The 21,664-nt window shown below is 39.8% G+C and overlaps 1 protein-coding gene across 1 annotated transcript in view; it reads right to left on the bottom strand.

Annotated features, from left to right (window-relative positions):
* Positions 1-21,664, bottom strand: part of adamts12 (ADAM metallopeptidase with thrombospondin type 1 motif, 12) — a 623,896-nt gene that overhangs the window by 291,827 nt on the left and 310,405 nt on the right. The window contains exon 9 of the mRNA XM_039750336.1: positions 12,850-12,994. Within this exon, the coding sequence (XP_039606270.1) occupies positions 12,850-12,994 (145 nt within the window). The remainder of the gene's footprint in view (positions 1-12,849; positions 12,995-21,664) is intronic.

The following is a 21,664-nucleotide window of genomic DNA, read 5'->3' as shown; positions in this document are numbered from 1 at the left end:
GATAGATAGATAGATAGATAGATAGATAGTTTATTAATCCCAAGGGGAAATTCACATAATCCAGTAGCAGTATACTGATACAAAAACAATATTAAATTAAAGAGTAATAAAAAATGCCTGTAAAAACAGACAATAACTTTGAATAATGTTAGCACTTACTCCCCTGGGTGGAACTGAAGAGTCACATAGTGTGGAGGAGGAACGATCTCCTCAGTCTGTCACTGAAGCTACTCCTCTGCCTGGAGATGACACTGTTCAGTGGATTCTTCATGATTGACAGGAGTTTGCTTAATACCCGTCGCTCTGCTACAGATGTTAAACTGTCCAGCTTTATTCCTACAATACAGCCTGCCTTCTTAACAAATTTGTCCAGGCATGAGGCGTCCCTCATCTTTATGCTGCCTCCCCAGCACACCACCGCGTAGAAGAGGGCACTCGCCAATCAATGGGGTAACTGAGGAACTGTGGTGGGATCCAAACAATAACCTTCACAGAAATGAGCAAGTTTCAGCTGAAAGAAGGCTGAAACACTAATCACCTGTCTGAACCTTTTCTCTAAAGGACCCTTGTTGCAGGGACCCAAGCACATTGAGAACTTACACTTCCACAAGAATATCATGATTGCACAAAGTAGAGCTCTCAAGGGTGGGATGCAGCTGCGAGCAGAGTTCCATAAGGTTGGGTCTTGGAAGCCAGTGATGGCTCTCGGGGTACTGTTTATGATGAGGGATAAAGTTTCACTGGACTCTAAATATGAGTAGCATGAAATTGATGAAATTATCTACTGTACCAGGTGTAGCCATAGCTTATTTCTCTTCAAAGATTTCACTCCATACAAATGGTGAGCATATTAACGTAATTGCATTGATGTTAGACAAGTGAGGTGAATTTGACATTTGAAATGAGTGTGGTTGTTAAGCTAGTCATGTCATTTTCTAACCCTACTTAATCTAGACCAGTATCACGGGGGAACAGGAACAAACCTGGGACAGGGCACCAGTCCATACATACACCCCAAATACTCACACTAGGGCCAATTTTGCTTTACCAATTCACCTAACCTGCGTGTCTCTGGACAGTGGGAGGGAACTGGTCTGCCCAGAAGTAACCCACACAGACATGTGGGAGAATTTGCTGGGAGGACCCAGGATGTGAACTGTGGTCTCCTTACTAGCAGCACTACCACTGTGTCACCACACCACCTGTTGTGAAGTTAGTCCACAGTAAAATCTATGTAATTTTAGAAATACGTTTTAAGCTAAATGAAGTTAAACAGTAATTTATTGCATGCTCTTAATAGCCAATGCCATTCTCACTTTGCTGTCCTATTTCATTTTTTTTATTTTATCTTTATGTTTGCAGGTTTTAGCACTTCAAATTAGCTGAATCTACTGTAGTTTTTTATTTCTTTGTGTTTGCATTTGCATAAATCTCAAACAATCAGATGTAAGTCTCCCAACAGGGAGCAACCTACCTACAGATGTAAATGAAAAAAGTCTGCATGCACGCTTTTCAATTTACATGTGTATTGTGACCACAAGGGGGAACCACTGAGCCGCAAAACTCAGACACATCATCACCCAAGACTGTCCAGGGTTCAAATAAACGATTGTATTACACAAATATCTCACCAAGTGTACACAAACAACCAAACCACACTTACATATCGAGTGAAACTTCATTCTCCCCTTCCACCCCTACTGTTTAAGGTCATTTTAAGCTGGATTTGAGAAGGCTTCCGGTGCCATATTGCATGCTCTTGGAAGCACTTCAGAGTCATTTGGAAACCATGGAGTTCTTTCTACTATAGTGCCCTCTGATGGCACCCAGGAACCTCGACAAGGCTGCACTTTCCGATGTACCCCTGTGGGTGCCCAAACTGGGGCGCCTTTGGTGGACCACTGCCACCTATTGTATGAGAGGTAGAATTGCTCCAAATGACAGATGTCAACTTCAGGCATTGCGCATCCCAGTTTTTACTTCAATTTTCATGGACAACAACATCAATGGAACTTTAGATCAAATCATACAGCAGTCAAAGTTGCTTAGATCATGTGTTCTGTCCATTTTAGGGCTGAACCAAACAAAAAGTAAACCTCTTGACCATTGCAGAAAAAAGATTAGACTTAGGGGTCACATAGTCAATTAGAATAAAGTGTTTTGATTTGCTTCCATATTAAAATATGGCATTATAGCGGCACTACTAGCGAGTGAAAACTTCAACTCCCAGCAGTCCCTGCAATGGCTCTGATTGGTCATTTGCTGAGGGTGCTGGGGCTGCTTGGGACAAAGAGTCTGGTGTGGGATTTAAAAGGAGGCCAGTTATACAGAGGAAGGGAGTTTTTTTTTTATTTTGTTCCATGTCCAGAGTTACCTGTCTGTTTGCCTTCCTGTTCAATGCCTGTGGTTTCTTGTTTTGTCTTGGATCGTCTCCTGTTCGCTGTATGGAAAGTTTGGTGTCTTCCTCATAATAACTACTCATGGTGGCTCTAAAATCCGTACTGACCCCTACTCTCTTTTTCTGTTTCTTTTTCCGGTTTCTTTGTGGTGGTGGCCTGCGCCACCTCCAACTACTCAAAGCTTCATGATGCTCCAACAATGATGGACGGATTAAAAGGCAGAAGTCTACATGACCATCATCATCATGTTCTTCCGTGAGAACCCGAAATCCAAAGAGGACTGTTTCATTTATGTTAGGTAGAATGCCAAGAGGGGACTGGGTGGTCTCATGGTCTGGAATCCCTACACATTTTATTTTTTTCTCCGGCCGTCTGGAGTTTTTTTGTTTTTTCTGTCCCCCCTGGCCATTGAACCTTACTCTTATTCGATGTTAATTAATGTTGATTTATTTTGTTTTCTTATTGTGTCTTTTATTTTTCTATTCTTTATTATGTAAAGCACTTTGAGCTACTGTCTGTGTGAAAATGTGCTATATAAATAAATGTTGTTGTTGTTGTTGTTCATGCTCCATGAGGACTGTATTAGGATCGGTTTTCGACCTGTGAAGAAAGGAGCGCTGCTGATCCCATCACATGAAATGCTGGTATGACTGATCTTTACATTCACATACAGCGATGCTGATCTCTGGCCTATCTATCTCCATCATTTCATTATATCAGTTGCCATTTTTTCTGGACTTCATCGTGTGAGGTTTTTGTTAGTTGTTTATTATTGTTGAATTTGTGTTGATTGTATAATCGCTGGAAGGGAATTGGAGTGGGATTGTTGTAGCTTGCATAGTTATATTTCTTTTTTATTGTTTAATAAATTCTTCAATTTTTGCTTTATTACTGTTTGTTTTTCTGTATCTGTGAGGGAGTGTGTGCGAGTTGGGCCGAGGCATGGGTGCGTTCCTGGGATCCCCACCAAAAAAATAAATAAACCACCAATGTCAATGGCGGTGTGAATCTTAGCTGGGTTCCTTAGTCTGCTATAACATTCATCTTAAAGAAATAGCATAAAGGGTTAAGATCAGGCATATCAAGAAACCAGATAAAGGTCAAGTGAACAATAAAATGTACTGAAAGATGACTAAGAAGTCAGCAGTTGTCCTGTAAAACTAGCTTGCATTTTGTTCTGATCTCTTCACTTGTGACGATCAACTTTGTCACCTTGTCTTGTAACACTTGTTCCCAAACAGTCCCCCAGGTGGCTATTTGCTCGATTATTTTGACCTCTTTTGTAAGTCACTTTGGATGAAAGAATTTGTAATGTAAAACTAAATTGGACATTGCCCTCTTGAGAGTTTGTTGCCTGGATGTGACATTGAGTTGCTAAGGAACAGTTTTATGAACTTTATATTAAGCTTTGAAAAGCAATTTGAAAATTACTATTCAAAATAATACTTAATTGAAAAGCATTTACAGAGTACAGAAAATTAACAGATCACTTTAATGGATGATTGTCAGTTGGCCCTGTATGACTGCCTGCAATTACATGCCTTGCAGTGGACAATACAGGAATGATTGTAGACTTCAGTAGGGCATTGCCAGGGTAAAATCATGACAACACAATGGAATGGAATAAGTGGATTCAAGAAATAGAGAAATGGATGGATTCATGTTTGGATTTACATTTCATTCGATAGTTACAGACGCATTATTCCTAGCTGCATTTGGTAGCTGCATATGTTAGAAGATAGAATAATTGTTGTATATATTGTCATTGTTTAAACATTAAGGATATACTGCATGTTGTCCTGTAATGAACTCTTAAGAGGAATAGTGTATGTGGTAGACTTAGAACATCTTGAGTTGGATTACTGGAGGAAAAGAGAAAATTAAAAGAAGCAAGCAATTTCATTTCTGGGTGAAGATATGAGTTCTGCTTAAGTGAGTTTTCATGTTCCTTTCCTAAACTTGAGCCATTTGGAAATTTCATTTCTGTCTGCAAAATGTCACTACTTTCTCCCAAAAGTGCTATAAAATCTCATCAAAATGTGCAAAAGAAAAACAGGCTTTCATCATTATATAGCTAAGGACTGTCATTTATTTAAAATTCTGTTTTGCACTTACTCTACAGTTTGTGATTCACATGTGGCTGGTGAGCTTTACAAATGTCTTTGATTTAGTTCAAATGTCAGACAAGTTAACTTGCAATTCTTCATCACTGATTTGTAACATTTCTGGGTTTTAGTGTTTATTTAGGGTACCACATTTTGCGTTTCCCTTTATTATTATAACTACTTTAAGTCCCAATTTTTGAGAGTTTTTACAATGTCAGTAATGCTCACTTAGCTACTTCAGTCAGCAAACAGCGAACAGTGGAATCTGCGTCTTGGACAGCTGTTGGTTTGATACACAATTCCTAAAACAGTGAGACATGCTGAAAAATTAATATTAAGCTCACCTGTATCATATTGGGTTGTAAAAAAAGAAATTGAGGTTGGATAGATAGATAGATAGATAGATAGATAGATAGATAGATAGATAGATAGATAGATAGATAGATAGATAGATATAAATAAATAAAAGGCACTATAAGATAGACAGATAGATAGATAGATAGATAGATAGATAGATAGATAGATAGATAGATAGATAGATAGATAGATAGATAGATAGATTTTTATTAATGGCATATAGTCTTATACTGTACATAGTGTCACGCATGCGCGAGTAGGAGGCCGCGGATGGACCTTAAAACACATTGAAAGACGTTAGCCGGCGGGGAATGGCGGGTACTAACCTTTTCCTTTGTTTTCCAGAAGGAAAGACGCTCTGCCATAAGGCACTGTACCGCAGTACGTCCACTTCCGCCCTTCCTCCGCCATCTTCCCTGACGTCAGCAGTTCCGTCATCCCTCACGCCTCCTTCCTAGCATTCCTCCATTTCCGGCTCCTCCCATATAAAATGGCCGCCGACGCCTAGTATGGCGTCACGCAGATGAATGTTTTGCTTTCTCTGTTTTTGACCTGTTTTTTTTATTGTCTGAAGTTTGTAGACAATATACGGGGCCGGAAAAACCCCAAACCTTTTTCTATTGTACTTGGAATTCTTTACAATAGAAATACAATATTCAGTATATTGTATGTAAAAAATTGTTTTGTAAGCTGGTTATTCTTATAAGTTCCAAACTCATTAAATACATACACTATCGTAGTGCACTGCATATTAATTGGCCTTCACTGATGCCAACAATAACATTTAAAAAAGAATGATCTGATTGCAGTGCCAATGCACAATAACACTTGAATGACATGCCGCAAAAAGAGGAGATAATTAACAGACACACAACTGTAAGTGGGGAACCAGGACATCCCTCCCCTTGTGGCACCCTGGGACTCCGAAAGGGTTGCATGTCCAGGCTCCACTTCCCATGAACAAACGCTGGTGTTCAAGCTGGGATGCCTCCAGCAGACTACTGCCACCCAAAGTATGGGAGATGGAACTGCTCCTGGCCTCCGTCTCTGCTCATTCATCTTGGCAAGAGGTCGTCGTTTTGTCCAGACTGGATGCCATCTGTTCTCAATGACACACAGACTGGGTATGCATTTTTATTTCCATAATGTCAGATGTGACTTGGTTTGCCTACATGAATTTTATTATCCCTGTCTTTCACATTTTTCATTTGCCAACCATCAGCTTATATGAAAACCTCCAAGGCTTTATAGCTTAGCTTTCCCTGCAATCTCACACAAGCTCTTTTTGCAGTTTACTATACACCCATTGCTAATTCCAATCCTTTTAAACATGAAAGCATATGATAAATGTCTATGGCATTCAGTAAAAAAATCTTTGATTTCTATTAAATTGACCCTTTTTAGGAAATACAACAGTTATGTTAGATAAGTTTTTAAAAGTGAAATCAATGCTTAAGATTTTTAGTTTATATCTCTTTTTCAGGTAAAAGTAGGCTGCCAGAGTATTGCCTCTAAAGGAGCAAATACCAATGTGTTGTTGCAATCTCTTTAAGTGTTTCACTACTTTCCTGTCAGGAGAGTAATTTTCATTTCAGAATAGATGGAAACTGCAACTCTACCTTTGAAATAAACCTTAGAGACAAACAAGAAATTTTGCCATAATTAAACGCTATCCACATCCAGCCACTCACCATTATAGCCAAGGACAATTCAATTAATTAAATTAAGCTTTTCAGTAAAACTATGAGGAAATAATTATACCTAATTAAGGATAATTAAATTAATATTTTTGAACAAAACTAAGTAGTAATTAAACACCGAGATTTTAAGAGTGCAATGCATAGTAGTTCAGTGGTGCCAGAGGAAAACAATAGAGGCACCTTGAAGTGCAGGCAACACAGCAGAACACCATATTGAAAGTCAGTTTTATTTGTGAAGGTAGAAAAATGGAGGTTTGGCTGCTGTAAGAGATTATCTGGCTGGCAATGTACTTTCAGGGGCAATAGTGCCAACAAGATAGCAGAGGGTGGGGGGCAGTCCAAAAAGGGACCTCCCATAGACAGAGAAATCCAAACTCGTGGTTATGCCACACACCCTGCCAGGGGATGATAACAAAGTGAAACTGGCATGTGCTCAAAAATTAACATTTCAAAGGTGTGGAGAATAAATGAAGCCATAGAGGACTGGCATGAGACCTGTTCAGTGCCTCAAAGTCAGCAGAAATTCCAAGGAAAGTGAAGGTACTAACAGTAATGTTTTTACTGAAACGATACAAATATTCAAGTCAGAAGCAAAAATCAATCCTATCTTTCAACAAAGTGAGAATGTTAAGCAGAAATAATGAGTCAGAAATGAAAGCCAATGTTCAAAAACTGGGAAGTCACAAACAAAGGTGTGGCCGGCATCAATGAAGCTGTCGGAAGCAGGGAGAAATGTCAGAGTACCACTCCAGGAACTCCATTTAATTACACAGAAATAAAAAGGCTTAAGTGCACAACTAAAAAGACGCAGAATTAAGGTCTGTCTTGCAGGCTTTCTCTCTCTTTCTTTCTCTCGCTCTTATCAGACTTTGCTTAAAGACGCCACCTTTCCATGCCATCGGTTTATATGGCGGATCGACCAGAAGGGGCAGGACTTGTTTCATTAATCACAATCGGGCAGGAGTGCCCTCACTGGGCGTCTTCTCTGAGCTGTGGAGAAAGTACATGATACTGCTAGGGATGGTGCCCCCTCGTATCCTGCAGTAGTGTGGCTTACCTTAGTCAAGCTTGTCTGAGGACTCTCAGATATGCATGTGTGACAAAGGATTCTTTTTAGAAGTTCAAACGCTGAAAACTTGGATACTCTGGGAATTTCTAGGGCAATCTTTAAACCATTTCCCTGATGTCATCACAAGCGGTGTCAGTCCTGAAGGATTCTGGGATAATTACCATGACAATGAGTAATGCAAAATTCTTGAAATTCTTGAAATGGCAGAATCTCAATTTCTGCTGAGGCACACAGATAGGAGGGTCACCAACAACATGGATCCATCCACCCAGCCTGACTTACGTCAACAGCCCAGGCAAGTGGTAGTGGTGAAATATTGCGTGGAGTGTTTTCTTGGCACACTTTGGGCCCATTAATACTGTAATAACTGGTAGTTGAGTTATTAAACTTCCCGGAGCTGAACTTTGCTATTTGCTAGCGGAATGCCAGCACCATACACGCAGCTGTACCAAGCTAATTAAGTAGGCGAACACTCGTGTCCCATACACCGCACGACCCAGAGTGTCTCCGTAAATAATTGCATAGATGGAATATCTAGCAAGACACAGCTCTGTCCTTTTTTACCTCTTTATTAGAGCAGAGAGTCAAAAACAAAGCTTAATACATGCAAGGCCACAGCCAAGGTCATTCATCAAGACATCTTTCTCCATAATGGTAACTGTTACACTTTTATATAACTGGGCTGCAAATGAACCAAACTCACCCAAACTAACTTGAACATAAACACATATAACATCTCTAATGCAAAAGAAATCGACTGCCTTGCTTAAACAGCACATAAAGTAAACTCTAAAGAAATACCCATAATGCACCATGCTGTTAGCGCTGACTGCCAGATCATTACAATACTGATTAATCATAGATGGAATTCCACAGCCTTTTCGAGTATTGTTGCTAACCATGTGCATCCCTTCATGGCTGTAATTTAAACATCTTCTAATGGCTATTTTCAACATGGTTGCACACCATCGGAAAAAAGCAAACGTCATCTCAAACTAGTTTCATTGACATGACAAGGAGTTTGGTGTTCTTCAGTGGTCTTCCCAGTCACTGTATCTGAATCCAATAGAACATCTTCAGGACGTGGTAGAACAGGAGATTCACGACAGGAATGTGTGGCTGATAAATCAACTGAAATTACGTGACACATTTGTGTCAACATGGACCACAATAATACAGGAATGTTTCCAACATCTTGTGGAAACCATGTCACAATGAAGTGAGGCTGTGTTGACAGCAAAAGGAGGTCCTACATAGTATTAGTATAGCATTTCTAATAATTTCATTAGTGACTGTATTTTCCCTCTATAATCTGAACATACTCTGGTTAAGTACTTTGCTTAGGTGAACATTGCTTGAAGTGGAACCAGAGTACTGGCGGCACACTGTTTGGTCAGCACCTTGTTCCTTCTCACAAGCTTCGGATGCCAAGATAAAATATCATTCGATCAAACAGCTACCTGTGAAACTTTGACCGCCGAGATAAAATAGCATTAAATTGAAGAGTGGTGATCCTAAGAAATGTTGCCCACTTCAAGCACTAGTAGATGAGAATTAAAAAGACAGTATTATCCAGATGTATGGGTGGAGTGGTGGCTCTGAACCTAGGGATCTGCACTGGCAATCAGAAGGTTGCCAATTTGAATCTCATAAATGCTCCGTTGGGCCCCTGAGTAAGGCCCTTAACCTACAATTGCTCTGTTCTGGGTATGACATTAATCTGCATCCAGTCCTGCAAGCAGGTCCTCCAACTTGCTGGGAAAACCTGGAGGTTGGTGGCAGGATTGGCACTCCAGCCACCATAAAAAACCTGCTGCACAGCTGCACTCGGATCTCAATACAGGTGGTTGGCCGTGTGGTGGGTGCGTCAACGTTCTGTTATCAGCGCATGCTCCCAACGTCTCTCTCTACTCTGTTGTCCAGATGGACACATTGTCTGTTACAGACAATTTAAAGGCAATGTACTCAATTCTTTTAACTGGAATTTAGTTATGTCTCACATCATTGCATGCCATGTGTTAGAAAACATTAAACGTATAAGATTTACACTGAGAAATAATAATATAAAACTGATCCAAGTAGCCAACCCAGTAGGAAGATATTACAACTCAATACACAGTATGAATGACAACTACCTCCAGGCCACACTTCCTAAAGAGGCTTTACACATCATGACATCATCATAACTAAAACAAGGAGAGAGGATTCTAATTAAAATATACAGAACATCATTTCTTGCTTCTGAAGGAATGAAAATAATACAAGGATTAGACTAATTATCAAGTTTGATAATTGGCTTTAAAAGACTAACTTACTTTAAATGGGTTTAAAAAAATGAGGCCTGTGCAGCTATGATAAAATACACAAAAGGGATCTAATTAAAGAACTTAAGATAATGAAAGGATTAAATACAATGAAAAGCAGCAAGGCCTTCCATTTTCTTTCTTCTTTTACTTCTTTAGGAAGTGGACAGCCACATGAGCAACATTTCAATTTTGAGTAATCAGAAGAGAAGAGGGTATAGGTATAGACAATAAATGCTGGAATTAATTTCTTTCCATATACATTTATATGGGGTCATTAGTGCCTTCATGGAATGCAACAGAGATAAACAGCTCTTATGTATGCACGCTACACTCATATACTGTAGTCTGATTTGCTCTTGGTGGCTGAAGTGTGTGTGATCCTCTCTGAAGCCTTCAGAAACAATGTTATAGATGCCCATGAGTCTGAGAAGGGATTTAATAAGGCCTCCAAACAATTGAAAGTCAACCATTCCACTGTATAGAAGATCATCCACAAGTGAAGATTTCAAACAACTGCCATCTTGCAGGGGTGCTCTGGCTTAGACAAGTTCAGCCCGAGAGCAGAATGTAAGATACTGAAAGAAGTCTCTAAGAACCCCAGAATTTTGTTCTGGGACCTAAAGTACAAAGTGCATGAGCCTACCATTAGAAAAAGGCTGCACAAGTTAGATCCACATAGGAGGTGTGCCAGGAGGAAATGTTAGCTTTTAAGAACGAACATCAGGGAAAGACTAAAGGTTGACCCTGAGCAATGAGGCAAAGACCGGGACTTCTGAATCAATGTGCTCTGGACAGACAAAGCAGAGATGAGGATTTTTTCCCCATAGCAAGAACTTTGTTTTCAGGATTTACACTGAGAAATAATAATATAAAACAGATCCAATTAGCCAACCAGTATGAAGATATTTCAACTCAATTGACAGTATGAGTGACAACTACCTCCAGGCCACACTTCCTAAAGAGGCTTTGCACATCCTGACACATTTAGCTAAAACAAGGAGAGAGGATTCTAATTAAAATATACAGAACATCATTTCCTGCTTCTGAAGGACTGATTTGCTCTTTGTGGTTGATATGTGTGTGATCCCCTCTGAGGCCTTCAAAAACAATGTTATAGATGTCTGTGAGTCTGAGAAGGGATTTAAAAAGACCTACAAACAATTGGAAGTCAACCATTCCACTGTCCAGAAGATCATCCACAAGTGGATATTTCAAACAACTGCCATCTTGCTGGGGTGCTCTGGCTTGGACAAGTTCAGCCTGAGAGTGTAAGATGCTGAAAAAAAGTCTCTAAGAACCCCAGAATTTTTTTTCTGGGACCAACAGGTAGCTCTTGATATCAAAGTACATGAACCTACCATTAGAAAGAGGATGTACAAATTAGATCCTCATAGGAGGTATGCCAGGAGGAAATGTTAGCTTTTAAGAGTGAATATCAGGGAAAGACTAAAACTTGCCCATGAGCAACTAGGCAAAGACCAGGACTTCCAACACAATGTGCTCTGGACAGACAAAGCAAAGGTAAGGATTTTTTCCCCACAGCAAGAACTTTGTTTTCAGGAACCAATGAATTCCTATACAATGTAGGACCTGGGCCACTTGGGGTCAACTGGCCACTTTCTTGTGTTCTGTCCACTGCACATCAGGAATCATAATTTTTATGCAAAAATGTGATAAGCAAAGAAGAGTAATGTGGTACAAAGTGGGGTGTGTTTAGGAGTTGCCCCACCACTCACTACTTGGATGCAGTGCATGATGCAGCACACTATGGTGGCAGCTATGAAGTCAGATTTGGAAGATCTTGGGGGACTTATTGCTTCGATATGGTGCATGGCGCGGTGTACTGCAGAGGTGGCTATGAAAAGTGAGGCAGTGCAAAGTTTGGCACAATAGGGAGATCACGGGAGAGATTATTGCTGCAATGCAGTGTATAGTGCACCACTCCATCTTCACTGATAATGCTCCAAAGTCCAAACTACTAACAGATTTGTAAGATCAACTAATCAGCCCAATTTATCGCCTGAGCTCCATCTGCGATAGTTCCTGGTTGAACTAGAGAAGTAGAAACAAAAAGTACCAGGAACTACCTACCAGGAACAACAAGGCTCCTACGATGGGAATGCGAGTTTCTAAAAAGTCCCTCGTTCCTGAAAAAGTTTCCTTCGGTAGGAAAGTACCTATTGAGTTATTTGACTTCAAAGCAAAGCAGGGTGGTGGAAATGTTATGGTTTTGGGCTTCTTTGATTCATTAGGGCCTAGGCATCTCACGATCATAGAATCCAAAATGGAGGATGCTTGAAGATAATGTGAGATCATCTGTCTCAATACTGAATCTCAACTGAAAGCGAACCTTGCAACTGAATGTACCAATTGCCCTAAACATACCAGTAGATTCACCAAGGGAAGGCCAGCCGAGATGCTGGAGTGGATTTGAAACTGACACCCCACAAAACATCTCACAGCTGAAAGAATTTTGCGTGGAGGAGCAAGAAAGTTTTTTTTTGCCAGTCGATAAGGAAAAACTGAGCAAACAATACAAAATTTTCAGTATTGACCACTACAGTATTGCTTAACAATTCTGTAATGTGCTTTTGAATGTGTGCTCCAAACCTGGCAATTGGAATAATTTTGTACATGTGTACATGTGTAAGTAAACCATATTATCCATTCACTCTTTAAATCTTCTACTGCAATTAAAAGATCATTATGTCTAGACAACTTAAAAAAAAAAAATTAAATTTCCACATAACAGTTCAAATCATGCCTAAAAGTGGTCAATTATAGTTAACCAAATAGTATTAATTAGTGTAGAACAACTTAGAATTGAAATAGTGATGTTCAAAATTCTAACACCATTACCAGTCATCCAAATAATACAGTTTACAAAGAGAGTCCAACAAGTGGATTACCCACCTCAACTTCATCACAAAAGGTGGCATTGGGGCCATATTGTAGCTGGCACTGGTGATGAATATCATAGAGGACTCCTGGGGCGACAATTGGGATGGTTAGGTCCTTTTTTGATGGACGATCGTCTAAACAGGCACCCCATCCACGACTTTTTCATGGAAAAAAAGAGAGTCAAAGGAAAGTAAAGTTTAGTTGGCCTTAAAGGCATAATAGCACAACAAGATCTGACAGTTGAAAAAAAATACAATTTGAAATAGCCTTCCAAAAATTATTTTTCACTCACATATGCTACATTTTATTTAGAAGTTGCTTCTTTATAGATCCATTGCTCTAGTGATGTCCACAAAATGTTGAATAGGCCAGAACACATACTGTACATATATCAACCATCAATAATAGAGGTGGTCCACACCTACAACTACTTGGGAGCTCACATTAATGTCAAGTTGGACTGGTCACGGAACGCAGAGGTGCTACAGAAGAAAGGGCAGAGCAGGCTCTAATTCCTTAAGAGACTGTGTTCCTTTAATGTAAGTACAGGTAGTCCCCAGGTTACAGACATCCGACCTACGACTTACGAACGGGGCTGCAGCTGCAACGCATGCACCTCAGTAACTGCCGCTCTGTCATCTTTGGCCTGAAGATGCTGCAAGCGGTGGCTGGACGGAGCCTGGAGGGGGGCGATTTCGCTGCTCATGCAGTGTAGTGTCCCTCAGGTGGCTCCCGGTTGCAAGCGGTGACCCATGGGCCATAGTCACCGGGCCACAGCTATTGCTCGTGTGCAGGACGGAGGCTTGATGGGGCAGTTCGCAGCCCAGCCACTAAACCGCTGCAGCTACTGCTCCTGACTGGACGCAGGCTGGATGGAGCGGAGGGGGGCATTTCACTGCCCGCCCACTGAGAGCGAACGGGGCAGCCCCATTCGTTTTCGGTGGACAGCTGGTAACGCTGCCAGCGGTGACCCGGTTTTGGATGAACGAAGGCCACTGAGGGGTGAACGGGGCGGCGGTAAGGTAGCATTGTAGGGTGGCTGCCTGTTCAATGGGGGCAGTGGTGGGCGATTCACTACCCACCTTCGGCCGCACCATGTTCGTTCTCGGTGGGCGGATGCTGCAAGCAGCATACTGTAGTGGAGGTGACTGTGTGGTGCCTCGCCGCCCCCATTCATTCCCAATACCAAGCCTGCATATACTGTTACACAAATAGAAGGACGTTGTCTCTTGTCAGTACATCAGACGTTTTGACGACGGATGCCTACCTGCTGTGATAACGTGTACAGTGCTGTGCAGAAGAGCTCATATTAACCTTTTGTTTTCACCCTTCAAGAATGTCTCTGAAACACAAGTCTGATACATGTGCTGGTGATACAGTAAAGAAGAGAAAAACCATCACCATTGAAAATAAAGTAGAAATAATAAAAAGGTCAGAAAGAGGTGAAACTCTATCATTCATTGGCAGAGCACTTGGTTACAGTCGGTCAGCAATAGCATTTATTAAAATAATGTACCTGTTCTGACTTACATACAAATTCAACTTAAGCACAAACCTACAGTCCCTATCTCGTACGTAACCCGGGGACTGCCTGTAGTGATATCCTTCACATCTTTTACAACTCAGTGAGTGGGCAGTGCGATTTTCTACACTGTTGGGTGCTGGGTTGGTAAGATCACTTCAAGAGAGGCCCACAATATCAACAAGCCAATCAAAAGGGCAGGCTCAGTTAAAGGACACACTCTGGACCCCCTGGAGATCCAGACAGATTTAAAGGAGAGAATTAAATATACTAAATAACTATAGGCCTATTTCAAATTTACCATTTCTCTCTAAAATACTAGAGAAAGTAGTCGCCAGTCAGCTTCAGTCACACCTTACGCATTACAATCTATTTGAGAAATTCCAGTCTGGCTTTCGCACTGGCCATAGTACAGAAACGGCACTAACACGGGTTGTAAATGACATTCTGATATCCTCTGATGAAGGAAATTCCACTGTAATTATGTTGTTGGACTTAAGTGCAGCGTTTGACACCATTGACCATTCTATTTTACTGCACAGGCTAGAAAACGATGTTGGACTTACAGGCCCGTGCTCGCTTGGTTCAGTTCTTATTTATCAAATCGATTGCAGTATGTACAGAAATGTGCTGACAGTACTCCATCATTATACACAGAAGTTCAATATGGTGTCGCAGGGCTCAGTACTGGGACCTTTACTGTTTTCACTTTACATGCTTCCACTGGGATCTCTCATTAGGAAACATAATGTTAATTTTCACTCGTATGCAGATGACACCCAGTTATACCTTTCATTTAAATCAAATGAAGTTTCTTGATGTTGTCTTTAATTAGTTGTGTTAGTGAATTAAAGGAATGGATGAATGAGAACTACTTGTCTTTAAATACAGATAAAACAGAGATGTTAATTGTTGGAGGGAATGACGCTGATCACAGCAATATTTTGTCGTCATTTAACTCAGTTGGAATCCCAATTAATTTTACTGAATCAGCCCGCAATCTAGGAGTTATCTTTGACTCTAGCATGTCATTTAAAGCGCATATTACAAAGTCGTCCAAAACCTGTTTTTTCCATCTTAAAAATATTAGGAAATTAAAGGCTTTCTAAATAAACAGGATTGTGAGAAATTAATTCATGCATTTATCTCTAGTAGGATTGACTACTGCAATGCGGTGTTCACTGGCTGTTCAAACTGTTCTCTATACAGCCTCCAGTTAATCCAAAATGACGCTGCAAGAATTATTACAAGAACAAGAAAATATGAACACATAACCCCAGTTCTTAAATCTTTACACTGGCTCCCAGTTAAATTTAGGGCAGATTTCAAAATCCTCCTTTTAACATATAAAGCATTAAAGCGGCCAAGGTCCGGCTTATTTGTCTGAACTTATCATGACTTACAAACCTGAGCACATTAAGATCTCAAGATGCGGTCTGCTTAGGATTCCAAGGATTAATAAAATAACAGTGGGAGGTCGAGCTTTTTAGTTACAGGGCCCCTAAACTGTGGAATGGTCTTCCTGCTTCCATAAGAGATGCCCCTCGGTCTCAGCCTTTAAATCCCGGCTGAAGACTCACTACTTCAGTTTAGCATATCCTGACTAGAGCTGCTGATTAACTGTACATACTGCATCTCTGTTGTTAGTCATTAGCACTATAACATAAGTAACATGATAATTATATTTGAATACTAACCCTCACCTATTCTGTTTGTTTCTCGGTACCCAAATGTGGCCATTGGTGCCACGCCCACCTGCCAAGTTGTTTGCCTGCCAAAGGTAAAGTCATCCCTGATGGAGGATCACAGGAATCATGGGAAATAGGGTCCTTTCATGGAGCAATGTTTCAGCCGTGGCATGGCCAAATGTAGAGGCAGCTAGATGGATGAGGTCTCCAGGACTCTAAAAATATCGAAACCTAATTATGTCATATCATCTACTGTTAAACCGTAATTCTAAAATTTTTATTATGCTGTCTTAAGGAATTGTTCTGTTGTGTATATTGTATTGTATTGACCCCTACTTTTGACACCTACTGCGCCCAACCTACCTGGAAAGGGTCTCTCTTTGAACTGCCTTTCGAGGTTTCTTCCATTTTCCCTACAAGGTTTTATTGGGAGTTTTTCCTTGTCTTCTCAGAGAGTCAAGGCTGGGGGGCTGTCAAAAGGCAGGGCCTGTTAAAGCCCATTGCGGCACTTCCTGTGTGATTTTGGGCTATACAAAAATAAACTGTATTGTATTGTATTGTATTGTAATTAAAACAAAAAACAAAACTAAGTGCCACTATGAACAATGCTGCACGTCTTTCAGCCAATAAATCATTCAGGCAAAGCGTTTCAAGAAACGCTACAGGGTCTCCTTTACATCAACAGCAATATGCCTGTTTAATACAACATTGGGACTGTGACAGGCAACTATTCTTTTTAATTTTTGAAAGTGTGTTTATTTATTTATGTGTCTGTATGTATGTATTTAAAGAGCTTCTATAAAAAGCTAAATTTCCCCCTGGGGACAAAAAAAGAAAGAAAGAAAGATAGTCAGTCAGTCAGTCAGTGAGTGAGAAAAGTGTTATTGTGCATTGGCACTGCAATCAGATCATTATTTTTTAAAATGTTATTGTTGGCAGCAGTGAAGGCCAATTAATATGCAGTGCACTACGATGGTGTATGTATTTAATGAGCTTGGAACTTATAAGAATAACCAGCTTACAAAACATTATTTTACATACAATATACTGTATATTGTATGTCATTAATAAAAATCTATCTATCTATCTTATAGTGCCTTTAATTTCTATCTATCTATCTATCTATCTATCAAATAAAATGTTTATTGCCTTTTTCTATTTGGTGGATGTTGATATATGCATATCTGCTGGCCTCATCAACATTTTCTGGATTGAGTGTATTTAATTATATCTGTAATGTACGTGATCTTTTTTGATAAAGATAAATGATGAATCTGGCACCTATATATTTTCTGTATCGTTGACGTGCAGTTCTGATATTGAAATACACATTTGTGTATTGATGAAATTGACATGGTCAATGCATTAGGTTTTGTTCTTCTTTTCTGAAATGCTTTTTTTTTTTTTATAGTCCTAGTAATGGCATGTGGAGTAGAGTTAGAGATAGGCTTATGATTCTTGATTATACACTCTTAAAAATAAAGGTGCCAGAATGGTTCTTCAGAGTGAAGCCATTGAGGAACCATTTTTGGTTTCCAAAAGACTCATCCGCATGAAGGTTCCAGAATGAACTTTTATCTCTTAAGACCCATAACAGACTCCTGAACAGATGGAAACCGATTTGTGAAAAACTAATATGAAATGATTCTAAAAGGACTCTTGCTGCATACAATAACAGAGGCTAAATCCTGATTTACCCCTTATCATTCGGGTCATTTTTGCTAAATCGCTTGTAATTCGACCTCTCCAAACTAGAATCATTGCTGTTATTGAACTATCTGAGTATAAACACATGTTTGGTCTCTTTGTAAAGGTAACATTCTCTAGTTTCACCTTTAGTAGTCAGAATCACTGTAGGTGTGACTGATCAAAAGTTATGCACATTAGAACTCACAAAAAAAACGAATTTTTTTGTTCTCGCCTAAGTTTTTTTATGAAAATAAAGGAAAATAAAGCTACAGTAGGTAGGTGGGGACAGAAACACACTATGTACCAACAGAATAACTTGTTGACTACTCAAATTTCATTATTTTGAAAAGAATACCTGTAAAATGAATTTTTACACCAGTTTTTATGTGGGCATGCCCAGGTGCTTTTAGAGGGACCATTATCCACATTTTGGAACGTATGGAAAAGTGTAATAACTTTTGAATGCTTCAACCCACAGATATCAATAAGGGCTCTACTGAAAGCTTACACCTAAAGGAATCTATATCTACACACAGTGTCACTCTATTAGTTATAAAAATAATAAAAACAATAAAAAATACACATTTCTATGTAAAATAGTCAATACAAGTTATGGGCCAAAAATATATTTATATTTTTATTTTTACTTTTTTTTATAAAATGCACACAAACTATATATATTTCTTTTACAAACTGTTACAACACAGCTCAGCGTTTTTCCATGTGCCACTTGATGGCAGCAATCACTAGCAAGCAGAAAGCACAAGGGCGTGGCACGTCGCTCTCTCCCATTATACCTCCCGTGTGCCGGTTGAATACTTTTGCAACGCTGTACATGCATCTATTATTTAATCGAGCGTTTATTTACGTTTAAACTTCTACTTTTATTCATATTTAAACTGCGAAAAAACTTGGCAAAATCACAATAAACAACCACGCACCAACTCTGCAGACTGGCACAAATGCCACCTTCACGCAGCTCCGATCGTTTTGTTTACAAGTTAGTATAGCAAGTTACATATCAAAATGCTCGGCTGCTCATTGGCTGTAAGTTTTGAGTGTCAGTCACAGTGTCCAATCAAACTGGTAGATTCTACCAGAGTTCAGAGCTATGCGTCACCCTGCAAGCTTTCTGTGACACTGGTTGGCTATACGAGGTGCCAGTCAACCCCAGACCCGTCGTAATTGGCCAACTTAGGTGTCTTTCAAAGCTAACACTTCCGTGTTTCATGCGGTAGTATGGTTATCGCCGACAGAAACAAATTACGTCTAATATGAGCAATATAAGTGAAAAAAATTACGTAGGTGGTCTCAAGTTATGAAACGCTTTCTGGAGTTTTGTCCCTTTGAGAATATATCGTGTGTTTTGGACCTAATCGTTTTACTGGATTATATTCGCTGGAGCCTTACGACACAATGGGATCAATACTGCTCGGAAATATTGATGTTTGACTTGCAGGGGTCTTCAAAGGTAGGCACAGTCAACTCTTAAAAGTATGTACTTCTCTGTAAAAAGGCTTTAGTGTCAGTGCTGTGGTTGTTGTGTGTCAAAATGGTTTATATCATCGGAAAGACGAGACTTTGAAGTTTCATTTGATGGGTAGGGTGTCGAGATGCATGGCAGATGGGCATGCACACATTACTGTAACGTTTTGAACGCTGTTATGTCCGGGACCGGTACATGTGCGCGTTAAGAGGTTTAATCTGCTAGTGTTGTGCTAGGTAACCTACCATACATTAAAGATTTCATTTCTTTCTACATATTAGGAAGTTTTTCAAAGCCCAAAAAAACACTTCATATACAGAGAACCCATTTCAGAATAAAATGGAGTTTTGTCAAGCAATGGCTCTATGAGGAATCACATCACCCATTAAAGAACCATAAGGTGTAATTAAAGAAGCAGGATTTTTATAAGTGTAATGTTACACTTCTCTGCTACAGATACTGGTGTGAGAAGTTTAATCTGCAAGCGACAGTGGGCCTAGTGGCTTTGTAAATTTGGCTTCTTTTCCTTTTCCATCCATTACTGTCAGGTCAATGTTATAATGTAATATCAGGATACAACATATCTTGCATAGTTTGTTTGATAAAAAATAAAGACCCGTCTTGAATTTATAACATTTTAAAATCCTGGCAATCCTTTTCCATGACCCTGCAATTTAAAAGCAGAGGTTGCCTATTTCACTGTTTTATAAACTGTCATCCAGACTGCCAGCAGTGTAATTCTGACTGACACAGGAGAATATGGAATGCGTATTCACCGTTGTTTAATAGGACAGCCACTGGTTACTCAATACATGAAGGCAGCTTTGAAAAAAACTTGGTTTTAGCCAAGAAAATTGAATTTTGCAACTTATTTAGGGCCTTTCTAGTCTGCTGCCCTTTGAAACCATTGCTCCAGCCCATTTCACAGAACAGAACTGCCATGTCAAATTAACCACAAAAGATAGAGATTTCTCCTTGAATACTAAGTCTTTGGCTTGCAGTAAATGGCCATCCTGTTTAATTAGGAGACAGAATATTTTCCTGCCAGCTCTTCTAAAGTGGTGTTTCTCAGGATCCCAGAGGCTCATCTGTTGAAATGTTAGTCAGGCTCCTTTCTACTCCCCATGATTTAGACTCGCCACTAAAGGCAATCTACAGAAGCTACACGACTTATGAAGGCTGCTTGCAAACTACTACTTTATGAATTTCTTTACCTCCTGCAGTCCAAACTATAACCTTTCCATTGGTTTCATACCCTTTGGTGAAAAATAGTCTGATTGCTATTACCAGTTTATAAAATACCAGCATGTGTAAGCCCGTGCTATAAAAAGCCTGGAGTCCTAGAAACTACAGCCATGTGAACGCAGCGATAAAATCTTGCTCTTTCTAGTTGAGGCGGCTGTCAAAAATCAAGCCTGTTTTGTCTAAGCGCAACCTTGAAACAGTGATCCATGATTTTATAACATCTCATCTAGATTACTGCAATGCTCTTCTTTTTGGAATTAGCTAGGCCTCCATTGCTCGCCTACAGCTGGTGCAAAATGCTGCTGCTCAATTTTAACTGGCACAAGAAAGCATGAGCATGTTACCCCGATTTTGGCTTCCCTTCACTGGCTTCCAATTCATTTTTGAATCCATTTTAAGATCCTTGTATGTGTTATTAAATCTTTTAATGGTTGTGCCCCACTTTATTTGTCGGAACTGCTGCACCCTTACGTACCGTCTTGCTCTCTCAGGTCAGCAGACCAGATGCTTTTACGTGTTCCCAAGGCATGATACAAACTCCAAGGTGATTGAGCTTTTTCAGTTGCAGCCCCAAAACTCTGGAATGATTTGCCGTTGCACGTTAGGCAGGCTCCTTCGCTTGCTGTCTTTAAAGATACTCCGATACTGATACTCTGTACAGTATATTCAATTTATTATAATAACTATTCATGGTGGCTCTAAAATCCATACTGACCCCTACTCTCTCTTCTGTTTCTTTTCCCGGTTTTCTGAGGTGGCGACCTGCTCCACCACCACCTAATCAAAGCACAGTGATGTCCTACATTGATGGATTAAAAGCCAGAAGTCTACATGACCACCATTATCAAGTCCTTCCAAGAGAGCCCTAAATACAAAGAGTACTGTTTCATTTATGTTAGGTAGAGGGGGCTGGGGGGTCTCGTGGCCTGGAACCCCTGCAGATTTTATTTTTTCTCTCAAGTCGTCTGGATTTTTTTTTTTTTCTGTCCTCCCTGGTCATCGGACCTTACTTTTTTTTTTTTTTAATTTATTTATTAATTTTATTACAATCAATACATAGCAATCAAGTTTTTACAAAAAAAAAGAATTATGCTAAGAACAGATCGATCCCCACCCTTGAGAGAGAGAGCAAGCCAAACGGTGTAAAATTTAAGGCTTTTAAAAATACCTAAATCAACAAATTCTCTGTGCTTTATA

This window comes from Polypterus senegalus, chromosome 4, assembly GCF_016835505.1.
Source record: "Polypterus senegalus isolate Bchr_013 chromosome 4, ASM1683550v1, whole genome shotgun sequence".
Taxonomy (NCBI): domain Eukaryota; kingdom Metazoa; phylum Chordata; class Cladistia; order Polypteriformes; family Polypteridae; genus Polypterus; species Polypterus senegalus.
This window is presented reverse-complemented; position numbering and strand designations above follow the sequence as displayed.